Source organism: Ciconia boyciana, chromosome 3, assembly GCF_034638445.1.
Source record: "Ciconia boyciana chromosome 3, ASM3463844v1, whole genome shotgun sequence".
In the NCBI taxonomy this organism is placed as follows: Eukaryota; Metazoa; Chordata; class Aves; order Ciconiiformes; family Ciconiidae; genus Ciconia; species Ciconia boyciana.
In genome coordinates this window covers 114,179,389-114,207,304 of record NC_132936.1, presented here as the reverse complement: position 1 = coordinate 114,207,304, position 27,916 = coordinate 114,179,389, and the positions used below count along the sequence as shown (strand labels likewise).

The 27,916-nt window shown below is 46.7% G+C and overlaps 1 protein-coding gene and 1 non-coding gene across 2 annotated transcripts; both read right to left on the bottom strand.

Annotated features, from left to right (window-relative positions):
• Positions 1 to 1,822: 1,822 nt before the first annotated feature.
• LOC140649655 (cystatin-like) lies at positions 1,823 to 4,117 on the bottom strand. The gene is made up of 3 exons (XM_072857146.1): positions 3,824 to 4,117; positions 3,167 to 3,280; positions 1,823 to 2,062 (listed from the first exon to the last, which is right to left on the bottom strand). Exons 1-3 carry the CDS (start codon positions 4,088 to 4,090, stop codon positions 1,985 to 1,987), a joined length of 459 nt encoding a protein of 152 aa, XP_072713247.1. The 5' UTR covers positions 4,091 to 4,117; the 3' UTR covers positions 1,823 to 1,984.
• An 11,417-nt stretch (positions 4,118 to 15,534) lies between these two features.
• LOC140650423 (U6atac minor spliceosomal RNA) lies at positions 15,535 to 15,660 on the bottom strand. Its single transcript, XR_012041990.1, has one exon. It is a non-coding gene; the product is annotated as a U6atac minor spliceosomal RNA (small nuclear RNA).
• Between the last annotated feature and the right edge of the window lie 12,256 nt (positions 15,661 to 27,916).

Below are 27,916 nucleotides of genomic sequence, written 5' to 3'. Positions count from 1 at the left end.
GCCTTTCAAAACAGGACCACCAGACCTGGACACAGGACTCCTGGGCTTGAGGATTAACATACAGCATGACAGAACACTGGACTCACTTTATCCCTGGGTGAGATTCACACCAAAAGGAGTAGGTTTACTTCAAAACACAGAAAAGCAAAGACACAAGTAAGAAATGCCCTATTAGAACTATGCAAAACAAGAAGCATCCCTGTTGTTCACCTCAGCACCTTCACCCACTCCCAAGACTCCTTCGCTTGACCTGGCACCTTCCTCTATTACCTGAAGGTTAAGTTTCTTTCGAAGGAATCCTGCTTCTTCCTTCCAGTCTTCCCCCAGGACTAAAAACCAAAAGACACCTCCTATGCACAATCCCAAGCTCCAGTCTCCCTTGCCTTCTGCTCATGGAAGCTTCCTTGTCTCTTTTGCTTGGGTTCTGGGACATCACATCACAAGACATTGAAAAGCTACATTTTTTTTCCCTAGATCTGGAGCCGTCTTTCCCTGTGATGCTCACACCAACCTCAAACACGGTGCCGTACTTACTGAAACTAGCAGCAGTGCGCTTGACTGAGTGAAAGACCCCACCAGGCTTGTACATGCACTTGGATTTAGAGGGTTGCTTCTGGGGAACATTCACACCTGCACAACAAAGCCAGGTTTTGTGGACAATACCCATTTGCTATAAAACTACACTGGCTGGTAACGTTTCTTTCTTATCAGTTATCCCCTTAACACCAGTTACTAACTTTCCCATTGTTTTTGCACTAGGCTGCCCTCAGGCTAAACAGGTTATGGGTATCAGGGTCACCTGTCCTTTCCCATGCAGGCACAGTATCCCCCATTTCCTTGCAATACAAATTAATCACAGTTTAATAGCAAACACCTCAGCCAGTTCTCTTTAGAGTTCTTGTGTGCTGATCCTCTCTGCCTGCTGATTTAGAGGTATTTACTAGATCAGACATCATTCAAATTCCCCCCAGTTAATACACAGCCAGACTGTAGTTCAGTCTCCCCCCCAAGACAGACATGTCAGTGATCCATTCCAGGCATTTCTGCACCCATCTCTGCTTGTAAACAGAAGCTGTCATGGGCCAGGCACACATGCCAAAGCAGCTGTTCCTCCAGCTCCACTGGTCATAGTTTAGGTTATAAATGAAGTGACCCATGCTACTGCTTGGACTGCAAGGAAAGCCCTGGGGCCTTCCGCTCCGAAAAAGCTAGGGATACAACCTGCAAGGACCAGACGCCATCAGAAGCAAGGGTTCCCAAAACACCTCAAAGGCAGTGCAAGAAGACACTAGAGTGGTTAACTCTTAACACAGCACAGCTGCATAAACACACACAGCCTCACAACAGAACAGTATAGCAGCCAGGACCTGAAATGATCACAGCCTTAATACAAGCTTTAGCTAATCTTCCCAAGACCAAGTGTTGCATACTGCAGTGTTTTCAAAAGCAGAGTGTTTCTTCAGTGCAAACAGCTAGAGACTTCCACCTCTTACTCAAAACCAGAGGCCAAGTTAAGGGATAAGGAGGCATGGTTTATCTCCCCTGTGATCAGGGCCCCACATTCCTTCTCACCCCAGTCTTTGGGCATGATAGACTAGGTCACAATAAAAGCAAACCCTCCCTCCAAGACAGCAGAAGCTCAAAGAAAACCATGCATCACAGCAATTAAGTTCTTATGTTCACAGTAGTCACTTAACAGGCATACCAAGTTTTTTTAATCAGAATTCTGATGTTGGAGTTACTTTATTGGTAAAGCTGTAGGAAGACCAAAACAGCTACTCTAAAACATAATTATGAAGAAGAAAAAGTTGAGATCATACTGTGCTTTAAAGGAAGTTACATAGTTTAACTTGCATAGCACAAGCATACATAAGTAGTAAGTTAACAGGCATTGATAAATCCTATCTCAATTTGTGTTATTGCTTTTTTTCTCCTTTTAAATCTGAGCAACTGGTTGCTGGTCTCTGCTGGAACCAAGGTAGGCTTATTGGCAGCTACTCTTCTGTAGTTTCATTTGGTTTAGCCAAGGAACAACGTACACTACGAAGTTGCAAGTGGCGCGCTAAGGAGAGAAAGAAAAAAGCAGTTATCAGATTAAGAACATAAAAGTGTCATAGACCATTGTCCTACACCGATTTACTACCCCACATGATCCAGAGTGTATGCCACTGCCCTGGCTCTCTAGATTTGCACTCTCCTAACAAGTATTCTGGAACACCACTCTTGTTAGCATCTGCTCAGGATTAATCATTTCTCTCAAATAAAGAGAGAAGCTGAGCAGTCAGCGCTTCTGAAGATCAGGTTACCTCCTTTACCCATTCACAGACAGGAAAGCTTTCAGCATGGGTAATACTCCACCATAAGCTCCCAGGCACAGGTAGGCACACCTGCACAGCTCATCTGTATGTGCACGTGTCAAATCATTGCAGCTGTCGTAACAGTACACACAAGCTTCTAGCTAGGTGCTTAATGGATCACTTGTGTGCAGTTATACTTCTCATACATGCAGGCAGAAAGGGCATGTACACAGTGAAACTAAGCCTATCACCATGATTAACAGAAGTAATGAAGTACTATGGAAGAACTAGACTCAGGCCAGATCAAGGCAGATATATTTGGTGCTCTCATCTGAAAAGCTAAGTACTCCTTAAAGAGCATTGCTATTAGACAAACTCCTATGTAACAGCTTGGTGGGCACAGAGAACAGGGGTAATCTGCCCCTTGTGATCAGTGCATAGCCTGAAGTAATTTAAGTCCTCCAGGAAAGCGTGTCAAATCAAGCATGTTTCCATCACCATGGGACAAGAGGAGCAGATAATGGTATGGGGACTCAGGACACTGGACTGAGAGCCAGGAGACCTGTAGGCTTGGCAGAGTTTCCTCCACATATCCTTGTGATCCAGACCACGAGCACTTTTTAAGAGGATTGAGGCACACACTACAGCCTCAGATCCCCACTTACAAAACAGGCTAAAAGGCCCTGCCTTCTCTGTCACCATCATCTGGCAAGACAAGTTCCACAAGGGCAGTATCTTGTTAAGTGTAAAGGCATGAGGTCTCTGATCTTGGCTGGGGGAGACAGGGGACACTGCCCATACCTCTCTGTACTAAGCCAGCCAGAGGGAAGGGGTTGGAAAGCCAGGGGCCAGCACACTATGGAGCCTACCTTAGCCATCTGTGGCTCATCATGGAAAGCACAGCTCTGGAGATCAGCTACTGGCTTTGGGCAAGTTGTCCGGCCAATCTCAACTTCCATTATGTACTTGATTCCAGACACAATCTGCAACAAGACAAGAGAGCACAAGCAGCTTTATTTGCAGCACATACAGAAGAGCTCTCTGACAAAAGAAGCCTAGCAGAAAGGCAGAGAGTTTTCTGGTTACATGATGGAAACCAGACTCCAAAAGTACTAAGAGGATCGCGCATGGCAACCTCCACAGAAGAGGCACTTGGCACCCTTTCAAAAACAGGAAGCAAAATCCAAGTAAACAAGTCTCACAGCGCAGCTTCCTTAGTCAGTAAACAGAGACATGTGTTAATTCATCAGCAGTGTAAGGACCTAATAACTTCCTTCAATAACACACAGCATTCAAGGGCATTCAGATTGACAAGACCCAAGCTATAGAAAACCACTTTTATTCACCTCCTGCGGAAAAAAACAGCTGGAACAACCCCTCAAGCTGGATGCCTGCTCCTTCTCCAGAGATGCCACAGGCCTCATTTTCAGCTGCTCCCCGGAGGGTGCCAGGGCCGACCCCGACACCTCCCCCCGGCCCGGGGCCCACCCGGCCGCCACCGTTTACAAGCCCGTCCCGGCACGCACCTGCCTCTTGGCGCTGATGATCCGCACCACCCGGCTGGAGTACATGTCGTTGCTGGCCCTGTTGTACTCCGCCATGGCGAAATGCAGAGCCCGCTGCAGGCCCTCGTCGTTGTCGGCTATGCTCATCGGGGCCCCCACGAGCACCGCGCGGCTCTCACTGCCCAGCACGGCGCCGGCGAACATCAGGGCCGCGGCCAGCAGCACCAGGAATCCCGTCGCTCCCGCCATGGCTGCTCGCTCTGCCGCCCCTCCGCCGGCCACCGCCATTTTAAGGCCGGCGGGGCGGGGCGGGGCGGGCCGCGGCCCCGGCCCAAAACACACCGCCCCGGCCCGCCCCCTCCCGCCGGCAGGGAGGCCTGCGGGGGCGCTGGCCTGTCCCCCCCGCTCGGCTCGGCAGGCCTGGGCTATAGGGGTGGCCAGTGCCAGCCTTTAGTGCCAGCCCCAGACCAAGCTGTGCACCGCCAGGCTGTCTGAGGAGCAGCCCGAGCGCCAGGCGACGCTGCCTGACGCCAGGCTTTCCTGTGAGGGGACTCGGGGTGCCCTGGGACAGGCTTTATAGCGAGGCAAGGTGCCTGACTAGAGGCTCCCCTCCGAAGTCCCTCTTTTCTCTTCAGAAAGGCCAGCGCTGTGAGGAGGAGGGGGTTTCAGTAACGCCTGAAATCTCTCTGCGCTGGGGAAAGGCCTGTGCCCTAAAGCCATCTTCCTTGCGAAAACACACCTGTGTCCCCTTGTCCCTCGGGAACGGGACAGGAGGTAGGCGAGGATGTGACAGTGGCATTACACTGCCCGCGGCCCTCCACAGGGTAATGGGTGGAGGAAGATGTTTTCCCGCACGGATCCAGGAAGTTGAAGACTCTGCCTCCTCATGGGTTATTCTAGCACTTACGACTCTCTACTGTGAAGGGAAAATAAAAACCACAGAGCATTTTAAGCTACAAATGTGGCCCCCAGCACAAAACACCATGTGTCATTTCCTATATCTGCCTCCACAGCATTGGTGTTACCTCATCTACACTAATTGCGCCGCGGAAGGTCAGAGGGGCGTCTGCGGCAGGGGTGGCTTCCCAGACAGATCGCTTAACTTCCAGTCTCCTCTCGTAACCACAAGCCTATCTCCCCCATCCCGTCAGGAATCCTAAGTTTGGAAAGACAGGACTTAATATAGCGTGAGGGAGCTAGCTCCAGTGAGATTTAAGGCCTCATGGAGTTGTTAGGCTAAGAGAGGGCAACGTTTTGCGCCTGAATATCCGCAGCATGCCTTATAATGAAAAGGAAAGGGCTGGTGCACTGACTGGAAAGGCTGCCTGCATGCTAGCAATATCCAGCCTGAGAGTTATCACTGGAAGAATTCCCGCGTTCAGCAACAAGCAACTAATTCAACAACGACGGGGCATTGGGGTAGTTTTTACAGCTAGAGAAAGGCATGAGCACCACTGAAAGCACCAGAGAGGGGACCGGGACGTGGGTATTGGGACATGAGCCAGAGCTGCTAGCGGCTGCACGAGTCTGTCTCCATTTATCTTTCCCCTAATTTGCCTTGGATCCAGACTGGATCAGTTTAAAAGTCAAGGTGAGAGCTTGCCTAGTGTCTTTAGAGGCAAAGGCTCTCTTTTGCGCTGTCAGTGACTGCTGATAACAGGAACAGCTGGCTCTGGCCTAAATCAGTTACTGCACCTCCAACATACCTGCCAGGTCTCCTTCCCACCGCCCTGTGCTGACCCTGCCAGCTCAGGCCTCCATCAAGCAGTGCCCCGGCTCCCAGCTGCTGGAGATGCTCATCAGCCCCACGAAGGACACGCAAGGATCTGTGCCTCACACTACTGCACAAGGGAAGCACTGTGAGAGGGAAAACCTTTGGGATTCAGGGAGCTTTGTCGTTGGAGGCAAAGAAGCAAGCAAAGTCTTAGCTCTGCTTGGGTGACCTCATTGGAGTTAAGGTATCCAGCGTGGCTTAAACTCACACCAGCAGGCAGTAAGTCAGCTTTCGGTACAGTTGTGGTGATCTCATGGTTATTGCTGCAAGCGGACATCGTGCATGATGACACAGATGACGGTACACAATGACACAGCTGTGCTCCCGCTCACCTCTGCTTTGACGCCACAGCATGCCCATTCAGCTGGCCCTGTTCTCCCTCAGAAACCCAGGGCTTCAGTTTCTTCTCACATGCCAGTCTGTCACTGGCCCAATGATGCCACATTGGCCCAATGATGGCCCAATTGATGCCACAAAGCCACTCCAGCAGAAAAGACTGAGGAAGCAAAGGAGACTTGCTTCAGTAATGTGAGGGGTGGCGACACCTTTTGGGAGGAAAAGGTTCATCCCCCTCCTTAGGCAGATAATCATTCACACAGTATGGAAGAGGCTCAACACAGAGAGGGACCATCCTCCCCAAAACAGGGACCATCTTGCCTCCAGAGAGGCAACAGCCTGGGCACAGATGTGGAAAAGTTTCTGTCTTGAGTTTTATGAAGCAGAGCCTTCAGCCTGAGTTTCTTCTCTCCCTGGGAAGTGCCCTATGTACTGGCTCCTCACAGGTGGGGAATTGTCTCTATGGAGTTTCAGCCAAAAATTTCCTCCTCATCAAACCACTGTCTACAGCTTCCCCAAGCTGCAGCTGAGGCAAAGGAACATTTTCCAAGGAATAATGCCCAAACCCTTCCCACACACTGCAGACAGGCTTTCCCGAAACGCTGTCTGCCCTCCTGCTCACACCACCAACTTTTGAACCTAGAGGCAAAGTTTACATCCAGTTTGAGAGAGGGGGAGAGGTCTCAAAGACTGCAGCTCACTGGTCACAAGCACTGAGACATCCCATTGCCAGTAGCAGCAGCAGTGCCAAGTCTGCCACACCCTGCTTTTTCCCCCAAAAAAAGTGCACTGGGCACTTTGACATTATATCACTGTGATACTTAAGGTCACTGATGATCTCCATTTAGAGGATCCCCACTTACAGTTTCCTTCCCAGGTACAAGTCAACCCAAGCACAGGAGTCTGCTGGATTTGCAGCTCAGAAGTCAGCTTGGCCCCTTTCTGCCAAGTGACTTAGTCAGGTGCTAGAGGTCCTGAGCACTGATAGTCCTTGAGCATCAATATCAAAATTCCCTGTTCTCTCCCCTGGTCCTTCTGCATTCCTGCTCCCTCCCACAGGAAACAGAGACATATCTGGAGACCTGGTGGATGCCTGACAGCTTTTTAAAATGTCTGAAAGGAGTTGCACGTTGGTCAATGTCATGTTGTCCTCTTCCTTGGTCATCAACTCTTCACTCAGTTGAACGCATATAACTGCAGAAAGTAGAGCTGGTCTATGCTCAGCAGTGTCAGGCCCTGGAGTTTCTTTGGTGCCAGGATTTCTCTTTCGCTTTCCTAACAGATGCACCAACACTTATTCTGCAAAAGGGTGGCTGACAGAGTCCCTCTTTGACACAGTTCATGCCTCGCTCTGCTGTGCAGAATGGCTGCAAAGGGAAACTTGCCCTTTGGAGTTCCTGGTTGGACAGTGCCAGACAGACCCTGCAGGTCCACAATGAAAACAGAAGCAAGCTGCATTTGTTGACTATTGCCAGTCCAAACCTCACAAAATCAGGACTTGAACCAAAGCAATTTTGAGAAATAAAGGCTTGGAAAAAAATGATGCTCTACAATCGATGAATAAAGGGAAACTGGTTCATGAAATAAAACTGCATTTTGTCCTTTTGTTTCTGAAGGGCGTAACCATTTTTCTCTAACAGAGGCACTTTTTAAAATATAAATAAAACAGAAATTCTGAAATAACAAGATGACCAAAGGAGCTGGTAATTTAAGGAATCTACCAAGCAGCAGGAGACTCATGATAACATTGCAGAAGTTTGTAATACTGTGTGCTATCAGTATAGCTAGAAAAATAGAGTTTTAGTGTCTTACACAGTTGGTTCAACAGCATTTCTGCAATATCCAGTATATGTTCATCTACCTTTTTGTCGATGTTTCCATTTCATTCAGGACTCGTGAGCTTTTTATATTACCAGGCATACTCGTTTCTCCAGATAACTGCTACATTCCTTGCCCTTGCTGTTGACGTCCGTCATCTCTCTTTTAACATCCACAGGAACAATTATAGATGTCTCTACTCAGTAGCTGACTGAAAAGCTCTGGAATACTGTGACATGTCTTTCAAAGTACAATTAGAAAAGGATGTTTGAAAAAGCAGCTAGTCCTTTAATCAAGAGTAACAGTTTCTGCACCGAGCTGAACTCTGAATTACCCTCGAGAGAGAGTAATTACTGTGATAGAAGCAGGAACAGTGGGAAAAGCATGATCGAACACTAAACATCTGGTTTCAATTTCTCTTAACTGAGGGACAGCAGGCCAAGTCTGTGCTGGGGTCAGTGCTTTGTTCAGCAAATGCCTTCCACTGAAATAATTAAGATCAGGATTAAGGAGGTTTGGCATAGCTTTGCAAGGAAACGTGCAGAGACCCACTGCAGGATCCCCTCCATTGTCTCTGGCATGCTGCTGGTTTTATGAGTATTAAGGCTTTCACAAGCATTCAGTAATAAATTAGGTAGCATTTTCTTCATTCTCTACCACTCAAAAAATATATTTCTCAAACGTGAAAGCTTTGCTTTTACAAGTCTAGCTAATTAGAATATGTTCATATTTGCAGAAAATCCTTCAAATATATGTCCTTTAGCCTCCAGCGAAAGCCTCTTGCCATCTGGACAGGCACAGAGAATCCTGTGAAATACAGTCAGCCAGAGCATTTTCCAGTTAGATAGTTATACGGGCAGTCCCTCAGTCCCTCTGTCTCAGTGGGACTGAAAGATAAACTCCCCAGTTTAATTCAACGGTAAGGTTCATAGGGCCAAGCTCATAAAGACACGGACAATAGAAATGGCAGGTGAAAGTATGATGGCACACATCAAAAGGTAGTGCTGCTATGGGCCATGTTCCCAAGTTTGCTTTCATAGTATGAAAATAAACACGGCGGCATGTGTTCTTTTGGAAAATAATATATTTAAGTGTGGGAGATCTTGTCATCTGCTCTCAGCTTTGGCGATTCCTAATGTGTACGCAGAGCTATTCTCTGGACACAGAGTTTCAGAGTTTGGCTGCACTTCCCAGAAAAATCGCCATTATTGCAGTCCCTTGCACGTTACCTAAGTATCTCCACTCCAGGCCTGCTATCTGCATTTGTCTAAAGATAATTACATTTAGCACAGCCCCACGCTGGTTCCTGCAGGGTTGGAAAGCCAGCCCGCAAAGCTCTAATCTCTACACGGCACTCAGGACGGAAACCAGGACCTACAAGAGGGACAATAGTTTTTGCCATCACTAAGCAACAAGAGCAAACCTCAGATGTTGAGAAATGAGTAATCATGCTCCCTAAAGCTAGGAGATTACCTTTGAAATATCTCAAAACCAATACAATCTAAATGCTTTTATTAATCTGCTTTTTTAATTCTTTTTTAAATATGTCAATCATAAATCAGGGTTAGATTTCCCAGTTTTCCTCTGCCAAACTGGCAGCCAGAACCAAATGCAGTATAATGAATAACAGGGTTTGCATATGTTCACATGAGTCAAGGGGCTGGAACTTGAAAAAAAATCTGCAAATTATTGTGAGATCTCTGAGAGGAAGCCAAATCCATAAGGGTTAGCAAGGCTGTGGTGATACATCACTGCACCAGCCCAGCAGCAACATGTAGTAATCAGAGATATTTATTAGGCAAAAGATGTTTCTTACAAGACTGAGAATAAACTAATAAAACCATGCACATATGAACACACACACAGACACCTATCCAATAAAAAAAATAACTACCTGAATAACTGAGAGCAGCAAGGGGAATAAAAATTATGCATGAGCCTACATTCTTGAGAGATCACTGTTTTTAAAATCTAAATTGCCACTCAGATGTTTGAACAGTTACTTCCCGATCAGGCAAGCTGTCTCATTTGGAGAATGCACGGACAGTATGTGTTCAACCCTTCCTCTTTTCAAATGCCAGGGACCTCTAAAATCAGTGAGGACAGAATAAAGAGAAGTTAGGCAGCTGGATGCGGAATTAATTAACCACACTGACACTTGGTATTTTCTTTCCAGTTATTCTGAATCATTTCGTGTCAGGTCAAAGCATTCCACCGGGCACTTAGATACTGGCCGTTAAACTTCAGGACTCCAGCTGAACAGTTTTTTACGTAGTAGGAAATCACTCAACAACAAAAAGGCCTTATTTACCATGGCTGCACTTTACTACGAAAATAGAGAGCAACTGCGCATGCCTTTGAGGCAGTCATTACAAGTATGCCATGGCCACTTCAGCATCAAGCAGCATTATCCACCTAGAAGTCCCACTGTGCTGAGCAAAGCAAGCACAGTCCCACTGTGCTGAGTCTGTACAAAGCAAGAAGCCTGTAGGGTTTACAGTCCAGCACTCCAATTCTGGGCTTGAAAACACACAGGCAACCAAATAATGTCACTCTTCCAGGCAGGGTAATGCTTTCTTGATGCAAACAGCAGAAGCAGGACTAACACCTTGTTTATCTCCAACTTTCAAAGATGAGGACTTGTCTCCTGAACCCTTTGTTGGCTTCCCAAGGAAAAATCCAGTTGTCCTCCAAAAGTATTCATCTAAACCACTCCTAAGCCACCTTCTCTTTTTCCTTCAAATTCCAGAATAAAACTTTGCTTTGATGAAAAGAAAATAAAGCAGTGGCAGGAAGGTAATGCATTAAAGCCCTGTCCTGCTGCTTGCCACTGTGTTCCTCTGCCCAGATCTCGCTGTTCATGTTACACGGTAATTTGAAGCTCTGAGTGGTAAGAGCTGCTTCCTTCTCCTGTGCTGGTACAGCATCTGCAGACACAAGCAAGGAGTTCAGCGCTTAAGTGTCACAATACCTCAAATCATTTGGAGTTCACTGGAGTGAAGTCAGCTTGCACTGGGTGAAGACCTGTCCTCTATGATCTTTCTGCATCTTTCTTGAAGATCATATCTTTCCTGGAGAAGTTAACTGTGAATTTGGGGAGCTGTCAATATGGCTATTAATTGAACTTCTAGTTGCAAAAGCAGCACAAGCAAGGTTATTGCTCAAGAACACACAACATCGCTGAATACATTGAATCAGATTCATTCAATACATTGAATCAAGGCCCAGAATCAGGAGAGGGAGATCGCAAACATGCCTTAATACCTCTCATTTAATTGCATTAATTTTTCTTTCTTTCTTCCCTCAGCATATTTCCTTTTAATCACAGGGGGAAAGTCCCTCCAGGAGGTCAGTGTTAATAAAGAAAAAGGCATATTCCTTGTACTTCTGATTAACATTAATGACTCATTGCATGCCATGCAGTAATCCACCCCCACACACAATTAACAATGTCCACATTAATAATGTCAGGAATGCAGGCTCTCTTCCCCCCACCCCAAACGATTTTGCCTGTAAAAGGGTCCAATATTTCAAGGTGACCCCAGCAGTCTCCGGTTTGGACATAATTCACCCCTTTGCTTACACAGACTTGAACAAGGAAAATGGGTGGTTCTAACTTAGGTCAAAACCAGGACATCCTCTCCCCACTGCCAGATGAAGGCACCTGCTAGGGCCCTAGTTTCCAGAATCACAGGAGAAACTAGAACAGCCTCACTTCTTCTATTATGAATGCTAGTTTTCAGGCTGCTGTAGAAGGGAAAAAGAAGGTTGCAGACCTCTTACCATGATACAGATTATAGCAGAAAAGATACAGAGAACATCTACACAGTACCTCAGCTGCCTGAAACCCAAGAGCTCCAACATCTGCTTCTACAAGTCCATTAAGAGACAATTCAGGCTGCTTAGAAATCCCACCTGCTTCATCATGAGCAACACGGGCCCTTCCAAGGGGGTTTCCATAGCCAACATGGGTGAGGGAACATCATGTCAAGGGCAGGTGGAACAATGCGGATGATCAGTGAATTAAGCCAAGAGGCTGTCCTTAAGATGCAGTGTCTGTGTAACTGGATATCCCCTAGCAGGGGGTATGGGGAAGAAAGAGCACAGAGGGTTCTTACCATGAGAGAAGTGATACCAGGGGAAGCACATCCCTTTGCATGAGGCAGAAGATGGGGTTTGCAGGGAATCCACGGGGCTGAGGAGGCTGAGAGAGTGGCCATGGGAAAAAGGAAACGTGAGGGACCTCTAAGCTGCCCCTGTTCTGCTCCCCTCCTGACTCCAGCCCAGGGGTCAGGCAGGGTCTGGAGATGCTTCCAGCTCTGATCCCTTGCTGTTCTCCCTTCCCCGCCTGGGCCTAACCAGCTCAGTCACAACGTGCGACTCACTGCTGGGGTGAGACGAGTTGAAGCCTGTGCAAGCGGGGGCAATCCCACTGAAGACAGAGCAATTGCCTCTGCAGTCCTCTCTGACCCTGATCCCACATGAAAGCCACTTTCTCCAAAACCCTCTCAGCCACGCTCAAGAGAACAACAAACAGCCCAACCAGTCCCCACAACAAGCCATCCTCTGTTGTGAAGCCCACGCTGTTGGATTTCAAGTGGTGAAAGTGTCCTGCCACTCTAGGAGTCATTCAGTCGCCAAAGAGTTGAGATTAGAGATTAGTGATTCTGGAAAGAAAAAAACAAGCAGAAGTAAACCAACAGTTGGTCTCAGATCAGAAAGGAGTCCCAGGCCATTTGGGCATTTGGGGACATGGCCCATAAGATGAGGGTGGTTGGCTAGCTCTCAACTTCATGAGACAATCCTTGACTCAGGGAGCTCCCAGTATAAGCGAATGGAGAGAATGGGAAGAAAGAAGTGAGGTGATTTACCTAGGGCTCTCAGGCAACCATTAGCAGGGCTGAGACCTGGGACCCAACTGCTGAATCCCAGCCTCATGCATTGCTTCCTCTTGGGCGTACTATGGTCTTGATAAACAAGTAACGCTTGTGTCTGCAGCTGCTGCTTCTAGGCTGGAAGCAGTTCTCATGTATCTCTCCACATATGTCTATTCCCATTAATATCAATTTTAAAAGAACCTCACTGCTTTTTCACTGACGTCCTCACTGCCAGCCATACACAATGAAATGGAAGAAATAAGAGGCTTTAGCTGTAATTATGGTTTTGTCTATTTTGTAGAGAAGTCATCCTGTGAAGACTGACACAGCTGAATACCTGCCCTGGTCACCAACCACATCAGTTCTCTCAGTGGGAGTTTTAAGAGGGAAAAATTAAATTGCAGCTGTATAATACATTGAGCGCTCAGAGGCAGGCAATGCCAGTGATTATCCAGCAAAATGACATCAAAAAGCACAGGCACCAACAGTGATAACTTCCAAGGGGGCATAAAGTATTCTGAAGAGTTACCCTGCAAAGGACAACAAGGCCCTTCAAGAAGATTGTCCAAATCTAACCATTGTCCTTATGACAGTCAGGAAAACCTGCAATCCACTGAAACAAAGTAGTACCTACCACAAACTCTGTGCTTCATATGTAGGAGTACTGCACTTTCAGTGGGCAAAAAGAAAAGGGGCGAGGGTGTGTACAGAACCACACATATATTCATAACCTTTACTCTTTGGCTTCTCTGTGAGACCTATAGGGACTGGACCAGTCCTATAAAACTTTGCAGACACTTCACATGTGCTTGCAGGTACACCTCCTCAAATTCAGCTGGCAAGTCCCTCCTTTTCCTCTCTTTCCCAAGCCACGAAAACACACTGGCCAACCTCCCAGTTCAATCCCTCCCTTAGTTCTGTTCACCCCAGTGCTCGGGCACCAATCCTGCCCTTCCGCTGGCTGCATGACAAGGGAGCACTCTTTTGAACTCCACTGCCTGAGTGTCTCACTGAATGGAAGCCTGTCATCCCCCGTCCCAAAAACCCACATCTATATCTTTTCTCTAAAATTCACAGCATGGCCAGGACATTGCCTTCTTTCCCTTCCTGCCCACCTTGGCAATCAGGCAACCCTCCTTGCTGTTGCAAGCGGCCCGGTATGGTATGATATGTAAGCCCTGTGGCTCAGCCAAGCTCGGCGCACCTCCTCAGCTGCTATCAGGCTGAGCAAGCCCACCTGACAGACAAAGCCAGGGAGGTTTGCTATTTAGGTGAGTCTGCAAGCCCATGGTGAAGAGTGTGACATGAAGCAATGCTAGAAGGCAGCAATGGATCTACAGCAACAAACACAAACCAGGAAACATAGAGCTGGTCTGGGAAGCAGCCACACCTTGACTTGGGGCATGACTGTGAGGAAGTGCAGAAATGTTCTCCAGCAAGGTATCTTTGTAATGCAACATCCCCAATGCCAGGTATAGAGGAGTCAAGATGTCAAGAACCAGGCACAGAAGAGGTGGTAGTTCAGGGAGATGCCAGATTCTGTAAAGGCATCTGGGGTCATGGGTGAAATCACATTGCTTGCAAACCGCCACAACCACAGTCCTGTCCGCAGCTGTGCCAAGGCCAGTGTTTTCTGAGTCTCTCCTCGACACCTGTGGGAAAACAAGGGAACATAAGACCCACATGATCACCCTATGGCAGAAGTCCAGGTATGAGGATGCTTCAACAGCACACCCAGTGTGTAAACACACAGCAAGTAAAGAATCCAGCCAGTGTGGATGCCCGAGCACTACTCAACTAATCTCCATTGCAAGAACCCACTGCCTGTTTTATCAAAGGCCCTGGCTTATAAAAGAAGGGCCTTCTCCACCACCACCCACACACACCCTTCCTTAAATGTAAGCTTTTATCATCCATGTGCCATAAACACTTTGCCAAAGGCAGAGGCCTAGCCTGGAAGTTCCCCAGATGCTGACAGGTCATGTCCAGCTGGTGTCTGAGACAGAGCTGAGGAAGGAAGCAGACCCAATTCTCCTTCATCTGGGGAGTATCTCCTTGACTCTTCTGGATGCTTCAGGGATATACCTCCAAAAACATGTGTGCACTGGGGGCTACAAGGAGACATAAAAGCTAGGGGCCATCTGCTCTTTCCAAGCTTCCTTCCCATCTGGCCTGACACACCTCCTGGCCCAAAGTTCAGCACTGTTCCTGTGTTCCTACTTGGCTCCATCCACTTCAGCTATCAAGTTCACAGGGGTCCCAGGATGCATGCAAAAGTAGATTCCTTTCCTTCCAAACCTACACCTTCTGCATATTACCTCAAAGAGTTTTATTGAAGGTGAGGGGTGGAAATAGATTTCTAACAGTTAACGTTTTCCCCACTTTTTTCTTTCCTGCTACAAATCAAACTATCTGCCTGTTTTTCTCAGGCTCCTCAGACTTCAGAAGATTCAGAACAATCTTCATATCCACTCATGCAAACCAAAAGACAACAGAAATGCCCCAGAATGCAAAAATCATTGCATTACATCTCATTTAGCAGAAGACAAAAAGCCCCTGGCTTCCCTTCCCTCTATTACTTTCTGCCCCTGTCCAGGGTCATGGGGCCTGCACACCAACTCTTCATACCAGGTGACACTCAGTCTCCAGGTCTACAGCAACCCAAAACTGCAGTCTTCCAGATCATCGGCCTCCTGATGTTGCAGTGTCAAAGTTACTCCCCACCTGCTGTCCTTAGGACAAAGTCAGCACCCACCTCCAAAAGCCCTGAACATCCAATGCACATCAGTAAGTAAGCCTACTGGTTAGGACTCATTTCTTAGGCTCAGGGCACACTGCAGACAAAGTACATGGGCTACCTCTAAGCTTAATGAACTGAAGAGAGGCTTGTATAGATAGCAGAGGGGGGTGCAGGGGACAGGTGGAAGGAAGGGTGGTGGAAACATCATTAAGAACATGGCAATGCCTATGCCGTGTGTGTATTTTGTAGGACAGGAAGGCATCTCCTAGCCTTAGGAAGGAGAGTGCTAACCTTCCCTCCTTTTGCAGAGCACAAAACTTGCAAAAACTAGGGCTTACAAAAACAATCCAGGCAAGGAATGGGGACATAAATTTAAATTTTCCCAGTGTTATACTGTCTGCAGTGAACTTGGCAGCATGTCACAGCAGGGCTATACACCTCAGTCTCATCATGACTTTCACTGGAGTATCTTTGCAGTAAAAACACTCTTCCAAACAATTCAGTAACTCTCCAGAAATATTCTGCAGCTCTTATCGCATTCCCAGGTCAGACAAACTTTCCTCCAGCTCACTAGAACAGAGATGGAGTGCCCCACAGAACAATTGGTTACAGATCCAAAAGTTCTGGAACGCAGAGAGAGGAGGGCAGCACCATGAGGCAATCACTCAAGCAAGGGTTTGAAGCACAAACATGCACACAAATAAATCAGACGCATGCTCAGTTTATTCTGGAATGAGTTCATGCCTTTCAGCAGTCCCCAGAAGCCTAGATGCAATGAAACAACAGATCCAGATTCCCTACAAGCACCACAGGGATAGCCACACCTAGTTTATCCTGTACAGATGTGGAGCAGTTTGCCAGGAGAGAGGATGGACTTCATGCCACTGGACAGGAAGTTTTACTCAGGTTAACCCTGCATGTAGACTGCGAAATGGACCAAATGGCCACCTCTGATTTCCAGTTGTTGTATTTTACCTTTTGTGTCCTACCCATATTCCAACAAGAAACTAGACATTTTAGTAGATCCCTTATACCCCAACGCTGAAAAAGTTTCTTACTATACCACATGACAGAGCTTCACTCTCTCTGTTGATACTCTCAAGTTTATTGGCAAGAATATTTACAGGACCAGCCAATTTCAAACAAATATTACAGAACATGACTAAAATACAGCTTTTCTGCATGCTCTCACACTGCATACCTAGTTTTAAAAGAAAAGGAAAAACCAAACTCCTCACAGAGAACAAATATTCCACAGGAGATGTTTCTCACACATTCCAGTAAGCCGGTCCTAAACAAAACCAGCAACGAGGCACGGGCATTACTGGCAAGTATCAAAAACACTGCTGAGAAACATCACAGACACCTTGCCAACAACACCCCAGCTGGGCAAGAAGAAGGAAGGAGAAATAAGCACTGAAGGCATCAGATCTGTCAGAAACCACTTCTCTCAGATCTACCACAGCTCACGGATTTGGGCTCTGATGGTCAGACTCCCACACACTTTGAGGAGAAGCTGAGAAAGCCTGTAAAGAAAAATAAAAATTGGGATTTTTCACTCATTCTGCTACTGCATCTTGCTCCAGCAAGCATGCTGAGTACTGCCAGCCCAGTTCTAGGGTCATGCTTTCTGCAAAGTCGTCGCTTAGGAATTATAAGTGGCAGTTCCGAAGTGAGTGTTTTGAGAAGTGGCTAACCAGTTACTCTGGAGACCAGCAGTGCCACAGTATCTTCATAGACTTGGCCATGCCACCTCTAACTTTCTATGTCTCACCCTGCCTGCTCAAGTACTTTTAATCACTATATGCCATCCAGCAGCTTCCTCTAAAATGTGTACACACCACTTATTAAAGGTTGGCAAACACAGTCAGTCCGTGCTATGAGGTGTGACTTGACGTGTGGCTCAAAGGAATGCCCACTTCTCTCTCTCCCCAGCTATGCCACTCTTGCTTTTATTTATTTGAGCTGGGATAGCTCAGCCTCCCATGGGGCCTGTGGCAGCCTCAGTTGGTGGCAGGATGCAGGGTCTGTTACCAGATGCACTGGTTCTGTTACAGATTTCCTACGTGGTCTCTAGCAAGTCCCCTACAATATAATGCTGCTGAATTTATCATAGAGTAATCCAGGTTGGAAGAGGTTTCTGAAGGTCATTAAGTCCAGCTCCCTGCTCAAAGCAGATCCAGTCCGATCAGGTTACTCAGGGTCTTATCCAGTCTATGGCAGTTAAACCTTGGAGGCACCTCTCTTTGTTGGTTTAAAATGGGAGTAAAGCTACTCCTGCCCCCACCTTCTGGCAGCCTGTTGTATACATTGCTTAATGCATGGATCGGCCCTTGCCTTGCACCCAGCGCATACGGGGCCATTTGAGGTTACTAATACTGGGAAAGGCCTGAACTAGATGGAATAGAAAAGCTCAACTGCTAATCATCCATATGGCCTCGAAGTCCTGGACAGCCATGGGCCTACCACAGGATGATAGATACAAACACTTAAGCTCTGAAGACAAGGACTCTGACAAATAAGCTCTTGCAAGCCTTTCTATAGTTAAGACATTTCTGTCTCGTATATATGATGCTCAGAGCTGCAGATCTTATTCCGTGGATTTCTAACCTTAACAAAATAAAAAAAGACATCTGGAAAAGAAAAATCACACCAGGGATAGTACATCCCAAACACTGGATGGTCCAGGTCTAAAAACATCATTTCACCTAGGTGAAATTTCCTCAAGGGAGAAATGGTCCTAAATGCCCCCAGCCTGACTGCAGGAGAAGCTGAGAGATGGCAGTCAGCAAGGGCTGTTGCAGAGTTCAATACTGCGTGGAAGCACTAGCGTCCACCCGTGGTTTCTCCCCTAAATGCAGACACATGGAAGCAATCTGCCTCCCACAACATAGGACAGAAACCATACCCTTTCCAGAACAGTCCAGGACAGGTTTAGAGCAGGATGATGGTCTCTAGACAAGAGCCAGTAGCCGTACTGGCTCCAAAGATACTAGCTCCAAAGCTGTACTGGCTCCAAAGCTGCGCTGTGCAGAGATATACTAACTTCACACCATCATGCCTTTCATTCATGCACCCACAGCTGTCACACGTGCTTCAGGATCTTCTTCAGATGAGCTGTCAGCCTTGGACAGTGCTATATGCTGGTTCCTCACCCTCCCCAGGCCAGGACTTCCCCAACACATACTGATGCCATGAGCTTCCCATGTAGGTCATACTCATCCCATTTCTGTTCTTTGGGACTCCAACAACCAGGGCTTTGCAGACCCTTTATTTTCATTCTGCAAATAGGGAATACAGTTCACCACATAAAACCTGGAGTCAGTCAGGAGGGTCAGGAAAGGGACTTCTTCCACAAGACAAAGGGCAGGATGAGGTCCTGGGATACAACAGGGTTTCTGTTCTCATTGCTGGCTGCTAAGATGACTGTAGCCTGAGCTCTAAATATTCATGCTGGAAGGACTAAGCTCAGGCTAGCTGCTGTGGATGGGGCTGTGCCCAATCCAGCCAGCTCCTAAGAGCAAGATCTTAGGCCCACAGCAAGTGTGTTCAAACCTCCGTCTTCCAGCTTTCAGAAAGCACAAGAGTTTGGGCCAAGCCAGCATCTGAGCTTGAATTTGCCTGTTAGCTCCAGGAGTGGAGGGCAAGAACAACCTGGTCTGAAGGCTGCAGCGAGGATGAAGATACGCAATTATCATTCCCATGTCGCACAAGTGGGGGATAGGAGAGAGAAGGATCTGTGTGTTTTTCACCCTCCAACTTCTGTCACACCACCCAACGGCTTCACCAGCAGTACAGCCACAAACTTTGCCACTACAGACCCTCAGAGTCCAGCTCTGCTTGGAGAACTGAAATTCCCTCTCCATGAATTCCTGCATTGCGCATGTCTTTCACCAAAAACTCCATCATCTCCTCTGGAAAAACAAAACAAGCCAACAACTTCCCCAGTCACGAGAAGATGAGCTCAAATGTGACTTTGAGTGGCACCACTGAGCCACGCGGAAACATCATGCACTCAGCTGATAAAAGGCAATACCCAGGTGCAACATCACCCACCACCCAAGGTGGAATTTTCCAGCACCAGCTCAAAACAAAGCTGGAAAGCAAAGAACAGGATGAAGAAGCCAAAATGAGGAAAGGAAGAAAACACCAAATCCAAGGTCAACATCAAAACCAAACCAAATGGAAATCTACAGACGGAAACATTAAAGTCAAGAGGGAAAAAAGCATGAACCAAAAGAGATTCAGGATTAAATTCTCAACTCAGAACAAAACAAAATTAGTTGAGAAACAAAACAAGAGACAAAATGAGACTCGAGCAATGCTAAAGAAAGTTTTGAAAAAGAGGTGTTCTCACCAGAGAAATATTCAAAAAATATTTTATTTTACAGAAATATTTACTTTTCATAAAAATTAGTATTGCTTAACCAAAAAGAGACTAAACTGATTCCAAAATCACACATGCCCTCATGCCAGCAGCCAGGTCCCAAAAGGCAGATATTGATACTTTTCCAAACTGCAGAATTTCTAAGCCAATCTAAGGCTGTTTATTTGCCATCTCAATTTTAAAGATATGAACCAATTTTTCCATTGTGTTTGGTTTTGATTTCAACATCCTATCTGGAACATTCAGCTCATGTTTTCATGTTTTTCTAAGCAACCACGAGGGTTAGAAACTCACTTTTTTTAAATGAGAAAATTGAGACTCTTATGCAATATCTTCCTTCCAGCAGCTGGAATTTTAAGAAAAAAACAAAAAATATATACAACATCCTGAGACTGCTGACAAAACCATGAGGCTTGGTAACCACTGCAATATGCCATTAAAAAAAATGCTGTCTATTTCCCCTCCACACATAGCTCTCTTATTTGTATAATTCAGTCTCTTCCAAAGGTTTACTGGAGTGTTTACTGAACCAGTGTACTAAAATGAACTATTTGTAACTTCTTTAAAGAATTTCCATTAAAGCATGACTTGGATGGCTCAACAAGCAAATATCACTGATGCTACACCTGTCACGGACAAACAAACAACATTTGTGCTTGGATGTGATCAAGACATTGTTTTATGGAGAAGCAGTGCTCCCAAGACCATCACAAATCCACATGGTGCCTGTTACTGGCAGATTTTATGTTCACATCTCGAAGTAAACTGAAGGAAGTGGAAAACCACAAGTAGACATGAAGCCCCTTAATGATTTAATCAACAGCTTAGAAGAGTCCTGTGCTGTATTTGTTCTGGCAAACCCATGAAATATCTAAGCCTCATGAAAATGCAAGTGTTGGAGCATGTAAATAAATTATGAAGCAAGTTCTCCTACTCTAGAAGAGCCCTGGCTCTTTTTTGCCTGTGGATATTCACACACAGATGCATTCTAGCATATGGTGATCTTTTGATATGTATGCCCCCAGACTCACCCTTTTGAAACATTTCCCCTGACCTGCACCAGGATTACAACTGCAGGACTCCTGCTGCTTTGAAGCACCCTGACAGGTCAGACAGCCTTCCAGGATGCATATCTCCATCCAGAGTTTTGGTGCTGTGACAGAGTTGTGTTGCAGCTCTGTTCAAAAGCAGGACTCCTCAGGGCTGAGAAGCTGTTCTGATGATGACTGAAGATATACATTCTTTAGATGTAAGTTTCTAGTGAAAATCTGGATAGCAAAAATGCTTCAGTCAAAATGCAACCTATTTCAGCTAAAAGTGGAACTGACTTCACAGCTGCTGCAGCATTGGAGCCAATTCTCATTCATGCTAAAGATCCTTTACGCTGCTCAGGAGAAAGACAGGACACTTTATATGGCACCAGCATTAATTCACACCCCATTTAAAATCCCTACATGCTGGAGTGAGAATCAGGCTCTGCACCCAGAGCAGGGAGGTCAGCAGGAGGGAGAGAGTGTTTTGCAGATGAGATCTCCGTCTCCAAGCTGGCTGTTCAGTTCTGCTGGTTTGCTTCTCAGCAAGACGGAGCTCACTGCGTATGTCAGAGAGTGCAAGCAGAGCTTCTGGCTTGCCTTGGCAATTCTGCCTGACCCAGCACTCCCAAGAATGAAACCAACACCCCAGGGGCCTCTTGCAAACTACCTCGAGCTGCTGCAGTCTCTTGTTGCAAACAGGGACGTACATGGCCGATATGTACTTACTTAAGACTGCTACAAGATTATATTTCTAGCTTGGGGTGATCTTCTTTGATGTAATGCTACTGCCCAGTGCAGCCAGAGCTGCTCGTGACCAGAGAAGGGGTAATGCTGCAAAACAGGCTCGCATCCCCAGGCTAGGATAATGTTTCTGGACCGCTAACTCCAGCCAGGGTCAGAAGGAAGACACATTGGACTGAAAAGTGCCAGAGAGGTGTCCTGAGTTACCTGGGGTAAAATTATTCTCCTGGTAACCACCTGGATTTTGAAGGAATTCCTTCTCTTCCCTGGCACTATGTGACTCAGTTTCCAACAGACACTGCACACAACCTTTGTGGATCCATCACGGGAAAGATCCTAGGCCTAAGAGGGAACTTGTCAGGAAGGTCTCTGGAGATGTGCTTCCACTCTCCTCTCTATGCTGCAGAAACTTCTGCTGAGGAGGTCCTTTGCTCTGACAGACCAGCTGAGGACATGGATGGAAGTTACACCGTTCTCGATGCTGCTTTTTAAGAACCTCCAAGAAAGGACATTCATTTCTTTCCCAAGTAACCTAGTCCACTGGTTTGCTATCCTCACCCTTGGAAACATTTTTCTGATCCAAATGCTGACGTCCCTTGCTATGATCTAAGACTAATACAGCTTGTCTTCAGCTAGCATGAACACAATGAACACACTACTCTTCCACAGCTGACCTCACATATGTTTGGAGCTTGCTATAACCTCTGAAGTCCTCTCTTCCTTAAACTCAGCAACCTTCCACTTCCCTCCATCTTCCCTTGAAGATCATGCTTTCTAGACTAACACAAGCTTTTACCTTTACCTACGGTCTCCATTTCCCCTATCCTGTGACTGCACGTCAGTGCTCAGCATAATGAAACCTGGAGGGAACCTACCTCCCAATGTTACCTCACAAACGGAATTCGTTACCCGGTGTGCAACACCCAATATGCACACAGAGCCAAGACACCGATTTATTTCTGGTTTGGCACAAAACCAGGTGCTCGGTGGCAATTCCACAAAGCTAGCAGGCCGCTCGTTCATGCAGGTACAATATTTATACAGTCTAGTTATACATATGCATAAGAAATTATGCAAAGCAGTTTTCTATAGGTCTACATTTTCTTGTCTTACCCTTAAAGCTACAGTATTACTTTAATATTCTGCACATACTCAAAGGTGAGGGGTCTCTGCTTGGGCCGGGGTCTCCAGCTCAAGGGGTGTGATTTTTAATATTAGAATGAGGATAGTTCGCATGAGGGTGCTTCTTATCACACTTCTACTAGTAGTTTCAGATGGTTCCCAAAACATCTTAATTAGCTTACATATTCCTCCAGGATGTGTTTCACTCCCAAGGACAATAATTTTTGATTAGACATTCCACATCCCAGTCCGAGTCCCCCTTATCAACCTTATGTAAGTCCCAGCCTTCCACCAGTTCTAGTATACTTCTCACATCTAAAAACTTAGATCAGACCAACCTTCCACATATACCTCTATAACACTGAATCTGATTGACTACAATTCCCCCCTTTGAGACTATCTAAGAGTATTTCTTAGATAAGTCTCACTTTCTCCTCAGGTTGCTTAGCATTTGCTAAGCAACATCTGCAGGTGCATTGTAGTAACACATATAGAGACATACAAAGATGCTTAATCCAATCAGTGTTATGCCCAACAACCTCTTTACCCATGGTCTCAGATCAGGGAACCAAGAGGTCAGCCATCTCCAGGTCTCTTCAAATCCTAAGGAAGTATCATCCTTTTGAATTTCATGTAAAATTTTAGTTTGTTGCCAAATTTCATTTAGATCGGTGGAGATTCATCCACTCTGGTCAACGTAAACACAACAACTAGTGTTTAACATTGTACAGACTCCTCCTTGTGAAGTCAGTGCATGTCTAAGGCCATTCTATTTTGCGTAGAAATATCATTAGGCAGAAGAGGGATATCATTCTCTCTATTTCCTTCACTCTGTACCTTAAAGAATTCAGTATATTTACAAAGATATGTTAATAATATTATTGTTCCCAATATTAGAAGAAAATACAGAAATAATTCCCTTTGAACACAATCTATATGGGCTATGGATTCTATCTGAGTCCAAGTGCAGCTCATTTAATTCCAAGTCAGCTTCAATTTCAACAGTGCTGTTTCTCTCGATGTCCACTCTTCCGGAGGGGAGGTACACCCACATGTAGTGAATCCAAGAATCTATTCCTTTTACTTTAATAGCTGTGGGGGTAATTAGTAACACCAAATATGGTCCCTTCCAGCGTTCTTTCAAAGGTTCATCTTTCCAGGTTCGGATGTAGACTTGGTCCTCTGGTTGAAAGGTATGTACTGGAGTGTCTAGTGGAACAGGTGTTCTCTCATTCAGATACCTGTGAAGGGAAGTCAAAGTACGCCCCAATGACAGCAGATATTCAGTCAGTATTTGGTCTCCGCTGACATGCATTTGATCACTCCTTCCTGTTAATTTATTTACAGGATATGATTTACCATACAGAATTTCAAAAGGACTAACCCCCTCCCTAACTCTAGGGGTAATCCTGATTCTTAGTAATGCTATAGGTAGAATTCCTATCTGTTTCATTTGGGTTTCCTGGCATAATTTTGAAATGTGTCCCTTTTGATTCATCCGTTCTACTTGCCCACTGGATTGCAGTCTCCAAGGGGTATGTAAATTCCAATCAAATTGTAAAAACTTAGCAACCTCTTGTACAATTTTAGCAATAAAATGGGGCCCATTATCTGAGGCCATTCCTTCAGGGATACCAAATCTAGGGATTATTTCTTTCAACACCAAGGCAACCTGCAGGACTGCAAGCAAGAAGCAAGAAGAGCAGTGAAAAACAAGCCTAGGTCTCCACCAGACCATTTTCAGAGCACAATAAATTGCAATAAAAGCTCCCACAACACTAAGCTGTCGCACAATGTGCCACTCCAGGAAGCAGGGAGCCTGATGATTCTGCACCGTCTTCTCCAAGAGAGCACCCTGGCTTTGAACAGGATTTCCTCTTGGCCACAGCTACAGCCAAGCGTGGCCCTCACTCATCATCTCGACAACAAGGTGAGGAGGGGAAGGAGCCAGTCTTTGGGGCAGAGTCGCACAGCTAACACCGACTGGTCTGAGGCTCTAGAGGCAAGGGCTTTTTTAAATATCAGGCTACTGCTGCTTTTTTGAGGTATGGATTTTAGGTACTGCTGGCAGATAGGGCCTTTGTTGAAGTGGCTCTCAAGCAGGACAAGAGAGACTAGATCTGATGAGATGTGACTGTTTTGACCTCTAGTGCCTTATGCTCCCCAACCCTCAGTTCCTTTGGGATTTCTCTCAGGTATAGCGCACCATAGAAAAGTGGTGTCTAAACAAAAATGGAGGAGATTGAGCAAATTGAGAGCAGTTGCAAGGATGGGGCCTTCAATCTCTGCTGGTGCAGGGAGCTGAAACTATTAGTTCGCAGATTGTCTCCACCAAAATGTCATGGGGGTAACTGCTCCTTGGCTGACGTCTCACAGGCTCCAGGTGAGCCAGGGCTTCCTCAGGCTCTCGGCATGGGTAAGGGGCAGGGAGGAGAGGCAGAGAAGGAAGGCAAGACATCACATTGGCCCCCAAAAAATGGAGCGCAGTCATTTTTTCCAAACTCACTGTAGCATTCAGACTGCTCATCCAGGTCTAATTTTTCAGTTATCAGTTTCACATATTCAATGAACTAAACCAATTATCCATCTTTTCCTTCAAGCATGGAAGACTTGTCTCCTCAGCAAAGCAGAAATGTGGGAGGATGGAATATGTGTTTGTGAAAGTGCCAGGTAAGAGCGGGGAAAGGAGCCAGGCATTAGAAGGAAGGAGCGTGGATGGAAAAGGCCAGAATTACATTGTTCACGGAAGTTAATGATTCAACCTTGTAATTAAATAGGAAAAGTTATATCGCTGCTGATTACAAATTCAAATTAGTACAAAACTAAACATACTGCATGTGCCAACACTGACGGTAGAACCGTAAGGCACAGATGCAAGCAGAAGTGCCACGTAGGTTTGTGTAGGACTTCTGTAGGACTACTAGCAGCGAGGCTAGTGCTTCAGGCAGACCCTCTCAAGCCCTGCTATTCCATCAGCAAGACTGTCCAAACCACCAGAGAGAGGAAAACTGCATTGCTGCCACCAAATTTCCACCTGCTCACTGTGTTTTCTCTCATTAGCCAGCCTCAATATACCCAGCCTCAATATCCCCACTTTCATAAGAAGCCTGCAATGAAGGGGAAAAATTCATCCAAGCACTAAAAGAAAAATATTTTTTTTAAAAGGCAGAGAAAGCACCACAGAGTCCAGCCCTTACTACAAGAGCTGTGATGCGGTGGAGACTGAGGGACTTTTTTGCCATGCTGGCCACTATTTCCTCACCCTTGGACTGGTGTGAAGGATGGGAGCTCTCTGGTGGCAAAATGTGAACTTGCAAATACGGACTTTCAGTGGCCCCACTGCTTTTCCCTGCTCACATGGAAGGCACAAGAGCATAACAGAAAACCAGTCCTGTGCTGCCCTCTCCTAGAGCACTGAGACAAGTCAGACCTAAACACTGGACGAGATGTTTTTTAGTGGAGGGGTGCCTCTTTCAGAGCCTGGCACAACTCCTAGCTTGCAGCCTGCTCCTCATGACTCTGCAGCCCTTTCTCCACCCCAGCTGTGCTGGGACACACGTTCACAGCCCAGGAGGTACCTGCATTTCATTACATGACAAAAGCAACAGCAGCCAGCCACATGAGTGTTTTCTAGGGGCTGCTGTGGCTCCAGTCCAAAGAAAACAGGGGACAGCTCCAGGAATCCGAGATGCTAGTGAGAGAACGGGAGAGTTGATGGGATGTCTCATGGGAAGCCAACAGCAAAATGAAAGGGAAGTGCATGAAATTGGTCTGCTTGGAGAAATACCAGCAGTTGTGTAACCTGCCAGCTGAGGGGAGAAACACCTCAGTCCTCACCATCCAGGTTTCACAAGACCTCACAATATAAGCAAGACCCAGCCAAAAACCAGGAGAATTTGGGTGAGAAAGAGCTTGGACTGCCATGATTTTCACAAAACAACAGGCCTCCACTTTTCTCTACCTGATTTTTGGCACTGCTTTCTTAGGGAACAGTCAAGCTCAAGTGTCAAACTGTTGGGGTCTCAGGGGATCTGGAGGAGCCAAACCACCCCATCTCATACAGACAGCTCACGTACAAGGCTCGCTCCTTAAGGCCCACTTTGACACCTGGTTCTCAGCTGTGTGCCACTGCTCCTCTCTGCTTGAAGATCAGCCGATCCACAATCTGGACACATCTGGCATATCTGGTCCCTCCAAGGGACCTGGAAAATAGAGACAGCAGTGACATGCCACCAATCCTTTCTGGCATGTGGTCTGAGCCACGAGCCCTAGCATGCAGATGAACAATGCCCATGCAACCTCGGACAGCTGTTTCCACCTCCTGGCCCAGGGCAGCCTCCTGCCCAGCTGCCCTTCCCAAAGGTGTAGTGAATGCTGGGAGCCTTCATGGGTTCAAGTGGTGATGAGTCAAAATCAGGAAGGACGAAATCCATAGAAGGTTATTCAAAATAGAGGCACAATATCAAACTCAAGATGTTCCTGCCTGCACACTGAAGGCTGGCAGACCATCTAGCTGATCTCCTGCTGCCAGCTCACTGCCTTCGTCTGTCCTTTCCCAGGCATCTGCTGTCAGGAAGAGGATACGAGGCTAGACAGACCTCTGATTTGACCTAGGACAGCTCTAATGGGAGCAGAGCTGTCACATCTCAGGTCCTAGCAGAGCCTGTCCTTGGGCAATTCCCTCTGCAGCTCTGTAACACTCCTTCCAGTCTGAGAAACTGTACCATGCTCCAGGAATGACCTGGAGCTGGCCAAGTTTGTCAGCTTAAGCCTCTCTGCAAGAGGTTATTGCAGCAGCTGGGGAAAAACAAGCACATCAGGCAGGTGGGGAAAGCCACAGAGGAGCTTAATGCCGCAAAAGAGAAAAAAAGGGTGTGGAGGGGAAGTTGGAAACTACTAATTAATATCTGGCTGAGAAAGCCAGCACTGCTCTCCGACACGTGTGGACAAATTCCTTTCATGCCACCAGATGGTGCCCTGCCTTCAGTCACCAGCAGGCAGCTGGCCTGGCAGGGGACAACAGCCCTCCGCTCTCCTGCTCCACCTGCGTTTGGTGGGCACTGTCCTCAAAACTGCAGGGAGAGGGAACCACCAGCCTTGCTTTGCCTCAGGGCCCGGCCTCCCCAGCAGGACATCTCACGGCTGCAGGGCCACCTCCACCCTGAACCGGGGTGAGGCTGACTTTGAACCCGGGACCAAGAGACTCGGGAACCAGGGGAGTAGCGTAAATCAACCGCCTGCCCGGAGGCGAGGCCCCTGGAGCTGGAGCGCAGCTCAGAGGTACC

Bases quoted from the DNA above. Each gene is read 5' to 3' on its own strand.
- LOC140649655 (XM_072857146.1), bottom strand. From the start codon at position 4,090: ATGGCGGTGGCCGGCGGAGGGGCGGCAGAGCGAGCAGCCATGGCGGGA. The intron at 3,281-3,823 runs GTGCGTGCCGGG...GTCTTGTTGCAG, and splicing joins TCATCAGCGCCAAGAGGCAG to ATTGTGTCTGGAATCAAGTA. The intron at 2,063-3,166 runs GTAGGCTCCATA...TTCTCTCCTTAG, and splicing joins ATGAGCCACAGATGGCTAAG to CGCGCCACTTGCAACTTCGT.